Source organism: Pholcus phalangioides, unplaced genomic scaffold (assembly GCF_987345545.1).
Source record: "Pholcus phalangioides strain wild (caught in Gottingen) unplaced genomic scaffold, Ppha-v1.0 ptg000004l_1, whole genome shotgun sequence".
NCBI lineage: Eukaryota > Metazoa > Arthropoda > Arachnida > Araneae > Pholcidae > Pholcus > Pholcus phalangioides.
Genome location: NW_028301597.1, coordinates 42232593 through 42243199, shown reverse-complemented (window position 1 = coordinate 42243199; position 10607 = coordinate 42232593). Strand labels below are relative to the sequence as shown.

Genomic DNA, 10607 nt, shown 5'->3' with positions numbered 1-10607 from the left:
AGGCGAATTTCGTCTCGCCTGAAAGGCTTCGTATATACCAATTGTTAAAACTTCTTCCGGATCTGCATCCGCTCCGCATGTGAAAGGGGCCTAAAATGTATAACTCATCATGAATTTCATTCTCACTAGAAATCGTTACTTTAGAATACTTTTAAGCCGGCGGACAACCTATTGCGCCCTATTAGCTGGACATAGTTGATATTATCTAAGATTGAAAAAATGAAACATATAAGATTTTGAAGATTCTATAAATTTTATTTTATTGTTGAATTGATTGATATTTACAAGCCTAGATGGAAAACCGTTTTTATCTAATTTCTGTTTCCGATGATTGTTCTTGATGCTGACATACAACTTTGTTATTCCCTAAGTTCTACGCAACCTCCTCTGCCCAATCACAGACTAGAGGAGTTGACTTCAGATCTGAATTCAAGATTGGCTTTATTCGTATCTGCAACGTACATTCCCTTCTCGCCGTGTTCTAGGGCGTTATTCATGTTGTTATCTTCGATCATTTGGCCATTTATGGTACCGTTGGGTTTCGATGGAGCTTTGCTCAGCCTCTGGGAGAACAAGATTTTCTCGAGATTCATGAAAGGTGCTTCGAACAATTGACTGAACACAAACGCTAACATGAAGGAGAAAACGACGAAAGAAACGTAAAGGAAAGCCTAGAAAGAAAACAAAATGAATATTAGACATAACAAATGAGTTTTTTTTTCAATTAACATCTTTTATACCTAATCTAAACGCATTCTAAAGGACAAAAAAAAAAAAATTAGCTCGCATTCTCGCACCTCCAAGTTAAAAAATATGCAGGGGAAACGGAGACTGTTATACCGTGGAACATTATTTTTGAAACATTTCTTTCCAAGTCAGGTGATACAGTAAAATTTCACTGAATTCATTTATTGTACCTGAATACTGTATGAAACATCAGGTGATACTTAAATTGCCTTTTTATTTCACTATAACCATGGGATATAGGTTTGAGAATGGACTAAAATGTTCAAGGTGCAACATGGGGAGAGGGGAACTTTACTTTGAAAATTGTAACGTTGTGCCTTGAAACGGTAAAATTACCAATATAATAAGATACAATTATTACTGGAAAAAATGTATAGTGAGCATTTTTTTTAGTATGAATCATGTATTGAAACACAAAAATATCAAAATGATAACACAAATATGATTATTAATATATAGTATATACGAAAGTAACAATAATAATAGAGGTAGGAACGCATTTAATTCGATATAGAATTACCCTACATTATACTTGTAGAAAGTGAACTTGAGTAGTTTTGAATCTTTACTTCTCTCATTTCCTTTGATGCTAGTTGATTGCATTATATGCTAGTTTATTGCTGATATAACATCCATGATGAAAACATTTACTATACCTGGCATTGATGAACAATAAAATATTTTCTGCCCTCTCCTCCAAAAGAAATTCACTTAGCAAAAGTTAATGTTGAACGTATCCCACACTATGAAAAACGTTTTGTTTTTTCCAACAAATTTGACCAGGAAATAGCCAAAGGTGGATAGAAGAAAAGAACTGGGGATAGCTGGAGTTTTTGAGAAATTCAAGAACTTCAAATAATTGAGAAATTCGAAGAGAGGAATTCAAACTTAAATTCAAAATATAAAATGTATTTTAACGCATAAGAAGATATATAAGTTCTTGTAAGACAAGTATTGCTATGTAGACTAGCAAAACTGCAAGTTTTATTTCTGCAAGTATCCGGAGATATAGTTTGGAAAGACATAAAATTCAACTACCCCTGTGCGGGGAATCGAACCCACGTCCTTTCACTTTCTTGGTGAATGCCCCAGACTACAGAGGCAACGAATATCTCAATCTTTCCTTGGAGCTCGTGTGCACTGAACGGGACCATACATGGACGGATTGAGGATTCCAAGGAAAGATTAAGATATTCGTTGCCTCTGTAGTCTAGGGCGTTCACCCGGAAAGTGAAAGGACGTGGGTTCGATCCCTCGCAGTGGTAGTTGAATTTTCTCTCTTTCCAAACTATATCTTCGCATCAGCCAGCTGTTGAAAAACTTTCTATGGATAGCAGAGAGTGGCATCATCCTCAGTTATATGTGTATTTATCTTTCCTCTATCCAAGTTTTTCATGCATTTCATGTCCACAACACACGTGCGTACGTACTCATATTGTCGTGATCATGTTGCTCACCGAATAAGGTGGTGAGCGAGATGGTACGGGTGATCCTCTATTTGAATATATTCCTCCACACAATATTTCTATTTTGTATATTTTCATCAATTCTACCTTTGACCTTTGAAAACCGGATACACCACGCTTTCCATCTCGGAGAGATATCGAAGCGTTCCCGAAGGATGCGTGCATCCGGAAAGTTTTATTTAAAACAACGTAACATGACGACCTCAGATGAAAGCAGCAAAATAAATAAATAAATTACATAAAAAATGATCGTCAACCTGAAATCACGTAACAGATGAATAAAATCTAATCAATCAACGCCAATGCGCAATCAAAATTATAAACGGGATTATAAGATGGTGGTGTATAGCCGTCCATCCGAAAAGAATCTAGTAATTCTCAATTGATCCAATGATTGCCGATAAATCACGGTGAATTAGTCGCAGATCATCGTCTTCTAAGCCGCAAGTCGTTACCGGAACCGTCACTGAAATCGTCACCGGGTGAACTAAAACTCACGATGCAGGATCGACATTTCGTCAAAAAAAATGTTATATTCAAGTCTATTTTTACAGATTTTCTTGGTGATAAACCTGCGGGAACCATCGACTCTACTCTACTGTACACTTCTGGGAGGAAAAAATACTCGTCATGCCGTCTCTGGGTTTTTCTCCGCCATCTCCTCCCGATACAAGAGCCGTATGACGTCACCATTCGATTCGGAACGTAGCCGCCAAACCACCCCTCCCCAAGAATGGTCTCGTCTCGCAGCCGTCTCTGGGTTTTTCTCCGCCATCTCCTCCCGATACAAGAGCCGTATGACGTCACCATTCGATTCGGAACGTAGCCGCCAAACCACCCCTCCCCGAGAGTGGTCTCGTCTCGCAACTACTGCTGCCACCTGGATTTCGCTGTCGAAGTGGGCGTTTCACCGCTTGTATTTAAGTGTCGCTACCCATGGACTTTCACGATGCAGGATCGACATTTCGTCAAAAAAAATGTTATATTCAAGTCTATTTTTACAGGTTAGTTCGCTTCACATTTTCATACCAACTTATTTAATCTTTATAAATTTAATATTCTTTGTGTCGATCCTGCATCCGACGTTTAAAATTATTATGTACTGTGTGTTTCTATTTTTTGCTCAACCATCAATTTTTTACTTAAAATATATGTGTGCTTTAAAGAAAAACCCTTTTCGCTCCGGTCCTTGTTACCACCATTCAAAATTGCTCCATTCAAAACCTCTTCCCTTTTTCCCTCTTGTCCTTTTTACCCACTTGGCTAGCTTGCTTCTACTGGCGGGAGATATCGAATCCAACCCTGGGCCTAGGGTCAGCCACTCCCCAACACGCTCTCAAAATAGATCAAATCCTTCATCTGAATCTTCGACTCTTTCGGATAACTCATCCATTCTCCGTAATATTCAAGACACCCAAGTAGCCATTCTTGACAAACTTACCCTCCTCACCCAAAAACAGGACTCATTCAGTCATCAGCTAAGTGATCTATCCCACCGTCTTAGTGCAGTTGAGGAAAAACTTTCCCCAGTAGAGGAACTCCAAAGCCAAGTCTACGACCTCTCCTCTAATCTCTCTGAACTCCAATCCTCCCTTACCAATAAAGTCATCGATCTTGAGGATCGTTCTCGACGGGATAACTTGATTTTCCGAAACATTCCTGAAGAATCTGACTTCGAGTCCTCCTCCACCCTCGAATCCAAAATCATCCAATGCTGTTCTGATCACCTTGACGTAAATATTACACCTAGTGAGATAGACCGCTGTCACAGATTAGGTTCCAAAAAGACCCACGGATCCAGACTTACCATAATAAAATTCAACAAATTTAAAATAAAAAGTGAGATTCTAAAAAATGCCTCGAAACTTAAAAACAGCAACATATCTATCTCAGAAGATTTCTCTTTCGATACACGCAAGCTTCGTGGTCAAATTTGGAGAGCCAGTCAAAAATACCGTGACGAAGGCATTAAAGTAAAACTTATCCACAATTTTGCACTCATAAATAATACCAAATATGTCTGGGATCCCGATATTAATGATATCCGCCCCATCTTCCCCGCTCATACTGCTTCGAACCTTTCTATGCCCTCCCTCTCCTCCCATATTTCCTCGGTACCCCCTTTAGGCTACTCCCCCCGAGCAACCCTTCCGTCTACACAACCTCCAAATTAAAAAATACCTACCAGTTGGGAACTATTAACACTCGCAGCCTGAAAAACAAAACTGATTTTCTAGAATCATTCTTACTCATCCATAATCCCCATTTTCTTGGTGTTACAGAGTCATGGCTAAATAATACAATCTCTAATTCCGAAATTTTGCCACCCGATTACAATGCTTTTCGAAAGGATAGAAACTCTCGGGGGGGCGGGGTCTTACTTATTTTCAAAAAATCTATCCCTTTAACTGAAATTCTATTAGATTCCGAACTCGAAATTGTTGGAGCCGAATGGCTTCAACCCAACTGTCCCCCACTTGCCATCTTTTCTGTCTATTTCCCTCCCTCTCCTGATTTCCACCTTTTTGAACAACTGGAAATTATTCTTGAAAAATTTTATAAAACACATTCTATTCTTATCTCCGGAGACTGGAATCTTCCCGGCATTGACTGGAAAAATATGGAATCCCTGTCCGGCAATCACGGAATTAATAACAAAGTCCTAGATATCTTCCTTAAATTTAACTTGGTCCAATCCATTTTTGAACCCACAAGAACCACCCTCTACTCCAGCTCTACCTTAGATCTCATTGCTACCTCCAATCGAATTTCAGTCCTTTCCACCTCCATCTTTGAGGGTTGCTCCGACCATAATATCCCACTCATTAACTTTTCCCTCCGCCACTCTATCCCATCCTACAAACTCGCCCCTAAACGTAATTTCAACAAGGCAAATTATCCACTTATGCAAAATATTTTTCGCTCTCACTTCAATGATTTCTTATCCATATCCTCTTCTAACAATATCCACACCCTCTGGACCTCTTTTAAATGTATTATAGACAAATGCTTAACTACAGTTCCAATTAAAAATGTTTCTCCTAAGTCTTTTTTTAATCCATGGATCACCAGAGATATTATTCATTTAAAGAGGAAAATCCGCCGAATCGCCTTCAAATATAAAACTAACAAATCCAATTCACTCAAATCCATAATTTCAGCCTCCACCCGAGACCTCAGAAACCTCATTTCCGTCCAAAAGTCCAGATACCTCTCTCATTCTCTACCCCATTACTTAAAAACCAATCCAACAAAATTCTGGAGTTATCTTAGACCTAAATCTGTTGGTCCCACTTCCCTGAGAAGTTCAAATAAATATACATTTTCTCCTTCAGAGATGGCTACCGAATTCAATTTAGCTTTCTGCTCGGTTTTCTCAATAGACCCCTCTCCTCCCCAATACTCTTTTTTTGATTCTATCCACAACTCACCCCCTATATCCTTCTCCAAACAAGGTATCCTAAAACTTTTGAAAAAACTGAAACCCCATTCTGTTGGCCCTGACGACATCCCAAATTCTATTCTTAAATTCTGTGCTGATGAAGTCGCCGACTATCTTTTAATCCTGTTCAATGTTTCACTAAATTCTGCTACCCTCCCGAACGACTGGAAAATCAATAAAATTATTCCTATCCACAAAACGGGTTCACTTTCCAATCCCCTTAACTTCAGGCCAATAGCAATCACTTCCTCCTGCTGTAAAATCTTCGAGCATATTGTAGCAAAAGAAATCCGTATCCACTTAGACTCCATCAGCTTCTTTTTCCCCAACCAACACGGCTTTAGACAATCTCTCTCTACTACCTCTCAACTGGCCCTCTTCATCCACGACCTCTCTGAAGCCATTGATAAAAACCTACAAACTGATGTCGTATTCCTAGATTTCTCTAAAGCCTTTGATAAAGTTCCCCACGATAAACTTCTTCTCAAACTCTCCCGCCTTGGCCTTAACGTTCAATTACTTAATTGGGTGGAGGCTTTCCTAAAACACCGTAAACAGTTTGTTCATTTTAATGATCATAACTCGTCATCCGCCTCCGTAAAGTCTGGGACCCCTCAAGGATCGGTCCTCTCCCCGTTACTTTTCCTAATTTATATCAATGACCTTCCTCAATCCCTCAACTGCACCACTAGACTTTTTGCTGATGACTGTGTAATTTACCGTATCATTCTCCATCAATCTGATCAAGAACTTCTCCAACATAACCTGGCTTCCATCGCCGACTGGTGTTCCGTATGGCAAATGCCAATGAATATCTCAAAAACGGTTCACATGAAAGTTACCCGTAAACTTCTTCCTCTTGAATACTCCTACTCCATCAATCATTTACCGTTATCCCAAGTTTCACATATCAAATACCTTGGTGTCATTATTTCAGCCGACCTACGTTGGAACAAACACATCGACTACATTTACCAGAAGTGTCTTAACAAACTTTTCTTCCTCCGCCGCAATCTTAAACACTCTACTCGGGATATCAGACTTCTCTGTTACCAAACTTATATATCCCCCGTCCTCTCCTACGCCGCTGAAATCTGGGACCCTTACACCTCCAGTAATATAGACAAACTTGAATCTATTCAAAATAAATCCGCCCGATTTGTTCACGACTGCTGGTCATCTTTCATTTCTGTGTCCGAACTTAAAAATGAACTTCATCTCCTCCCTCTCTCTACTCTTCGTTTCATCTCTCGATTAACATTGCTTTATAAAATTTTCCATGGTCAGTTCAACATGGATACTTCTGGTATCTTAGCCAAACCATCCTACATCTCTAGAAGACTCGACCATTCCCTTAAAATAAAACCTATTTTTGCTTCCACTGACTGCTTTAAATACAGCTTCTTTCCTCATACCATTGGTGAATGGAACAAACTCCCAAGCTCTATTGTTGAATCTCCCTCTATCACTAGTTTTTTATCCAACATCAAACAATATCTTTGTCATTCTCAATCGCATCCTCTTGTATAGGCCCAAGGGCCAACAATATTGTATAAATAAATAAATAAATAAATAAATAAAACTGAAATCCTGGCCATCAAGAAAGCTGTAGAAGTGGCAACAACATTTCCAGATAATACCATAACAAAAACAGACAGCCTGTCCTCTTTGAAAGCTGTTGAAGATCCACTCACAACAAATCCAGTGGCCCGTGAAGTTCGTAAGATACGTATTCAAAACAGAAAAATACTTCTGTGCTGGATCAAAGCTCATAGCAAAGATCAAGGAAATGAGCGAGCTGACTTCCTCGCAAAGCTGGCTACAAAGGAAGGAACCCCCTGTACCATACCGACCGGCCTATCTGGCAAGATTAAAAATCCAAAATAGTAGCCTCTGCCTCTGCGAAAAAGAGGGAAACAATTTTCATTTCATCTCAGAGTGTCCCAAGACCAAAGAGTTCCATTTTAAATTACCAGACCGGGACAAGCTGACACTCTGAAAACGACGCATCATCAGAAGTCCGATGAATGCCAATAGCATAATAAAACTTGTGAAACATCTTGAAACGTGCAAAACTGAATTCAGACGTCCAATTAACCGGACTGACGATTCCAACGACTCCGAATATACAGCTTCAGAACCAAAATCAAAAATTACTAGCCAGCATCCCATGATCACAAGACTCAGGAATAATTCAACTACCCCTGTCACTTTCCGGGTGAACGCCCTAGACTACAAAGGCAACGAATATCTCAATCTTTCCTTGGAGCTCGTGTGCACTGAACGGAAGATCAATCCAGGCAGCCCTTCCTCCCGCGGAGATACCCTCTACATCCCAATTTTAGCATCCAGATGTAAATGTATGTATATTGTCAGTCAGTGTAAATTAGCTTGTGTTTAATCTTTTTCTTTGGTATATATATATTATTTTTTTCATTTTTCTCCTATGATAATCCTGTTACGTATGATAATTCTATGATTGTATCGTGCTCAATGTTTTCTGATGGATTGCTACCATAGAATGCATATAATTTTTCATTTGTTGAATAAATAGAAGATGCTGTGTCCGACACGACCCAGCCTCCTAGGAGGTGAAGAGAGGAAGTTGCCTTGCACAACAGGTCTGGGCGTGAGCGGTCATCAATCAATCAATCCCCTACATCATGTACTAACTTCTTAACGTAATTCGAGCACGTCATATATGTTTTTACAAACACTTCGTCTTCATCTTTAACTTACCAAAACTCTGTGATGAGCTTCTATTGGAGTTCTTGAGCCAAACAAGAAATAAACTTGGATGAGCATATGGACAAGGTAAGTGGAGTACGTTAACCGGCTGAATGGTACGAAGAAATTCGCCGAAAGAAGTTTTGCAATGATACCTATGGAGAGGAAGAAAAATATATAATATATGAATAGTTAGTAAACAACAGTGTAACTAATAATTGCAGTTGACGTCTTCTGAGCTCTGTCTAAAGCTCTCACTTTCCATCAGAAAAATAGGACTAGCTGGGAAAGTCTTTGAAGACTTGGGAGATAATGAAATGAAAAACAACTAAAATCAGTTCCGACTAGAGGGTGTTATCATGTGACCCACGGTTCACCACGGAGCGTCTAAACACTTTCAGCAAAACCATTCTTATTTCTTCACCAAAGATGATGGCGTTGAATTAACTAGAACGTGGTTTGCTGATGGAACTCTTCCGAAGGAGACAATGCGCTCCTAAAATCTCGGAGTCACGCATTAGCGTGGAGCGACTTCGCAATTTTAGGGGACCCACAACGTAATAAGAAAACAAAATGTATATATCGATGATTATATTATTATCATTATTTTTATTTTTAAACATGCTGAGCCTCACACCTACAAATGTAAAGTACAAAGATCAATTTTAAGGGGTACCCACCGCCCTTTTGTACCACCTTTTTCAAAAATTAATAACTTCATGAAAAATATGAATTTTTTGCCTAAAATCATATCAACATGCAGTTTATAGTTTTAAACGTTATCGGGGAGGATCTCTCTGGTTGTTCATTTCTTTTTTTTCATGGCACTCCTGGTGGTTTGTTTCGTAATGCATTTTGCTGACAACCAAAAAAATTATTGCCGTTTTTTACCAAAATTTGTCAATAACTCGGTGAAATGATGCAAATTCATTGTATAGTGTTGTGAATTTTGTTTTTGTGAATAATTTTTGGTTCTTCAAGATTTTTTTCAGAACGCATTAGCTGAAGCTGTGTTGAAAACTTATTCACAACATTTTTATATCTACGTGCATAGATTTATGTATATTTACCTCCATTCCCACTGAAACAGATCAGTGTTACCCATGCAAGTGACAGCGACCAGGCGACTTTGCTCAAAGGTGCATATATAATGGATTCCGCAAACGTTGCAGGAGCGGCGACGTTCCATTTGTAGACTCCGTAAACAACACTAGCCCCAAATAAGAGAGACAGAACCCAGCCGAGGATATTTATAGTGACCGGGACGTGGAATTTTGGCTTCTTGTACATGATGTATCCAGTCGCCATTCCAATGCAGTATGTTATTGAGTGAACGTAGAATGGATAATATCCCTTCTCTGTCAAAAAGGCAATTTTTAGTGGATTAGTGAAGGCAGTCAGAACAATTGTCGGCGGAAGATTGTAGACGATTTGATTGACGATGATCGCTACAATGCTCAGCGCTGTGTATATAGCCAGGATCCACAACCCCAACCTCGTCTTCCTGGAAAGAAGAGAATTAGAAACTAAATGTAAACACACTGTATATCTTATGAATGAATTATTTGGTCACTGACCGTAATACACAAGTGCATGTCGCTTGAATGTGATAGCATCGAGACACGCGGTTTTTGATAAAGATAACCGATCGGTAACTACATACGAAAAAAAGAATATATATATATCCCGGTTGTGTAAGTACGATGTCCCGTTTGGTCAAAAGGGTCGTATAGAAACGGGATAACACCGTTTTCCTTTCCAACATAATTGGTTTCCAAATGTTGATTCGCGCCATTTTTTTCCCATATTGATCTCAAATGGGATTTATTTCCCTTTAAGTCAGGGGTTCTCAAACTACGCCTTCAACTTTATCAGGGGCGCCGGAGGAAGGTGACCCTGACAAAGTTTTTCGAAGATATTCTTTGTTAAACCCACCCATACCTAATTAACACACCCATACATATTTTTTTATGAACATTGTATTATACACTCATGCCCATAAATTGAGTATAATGCCAGCTCCGGCAAATAAAGGTTCAGAAACAAAACAAACGTTACTTATTCATAAAGCCCATTTATTAAACAAAAGATAAAGAACAAAAACGATGGTGTATGTATGATACCATTCATTAAAACTACGATTTTTGCTCCCTGGAGCAATTGTAAAAAATATCTCCTTTACAAAACATTACTATTACATGGTTGGTACGATGGTTAATACATTG

At 39.0% G+C, this 10607-nt stretch overlaps 1 protein-coding gene across 1 annotated transcript in view; it reads right to left on the bottom strand.

Annotated features, from left to right (window-relative positions):
* Window positions 1-238: 238 nt before the first annotated feature.
* The window catches only part of LOC149087602 (nose resistant to fluoxetine protein 6-like), a 53138-nt gene continuing 42769 nt past the window's right edge, over window positions 239-10607 (bottom strand). The window contains exons 11-13 of the mRNA XM_089231531.1: window positions 9453-9886; window positions 8395-8537; window positions 239-671 (exon numbers count right to left, since the gene is read on the bottom strand). Coding sequence (XP_089087657.1) covers window positions 396-671; window positions 8395-8537; window positions 9453-9886 — 853 coding nt within the window. The 3' untranslated portion in view covers window positions 239-395. The remainder of the gene's footprint in view (window positions 672-8394; window positions 8538-9452; window positions 9887-10607) is intronic.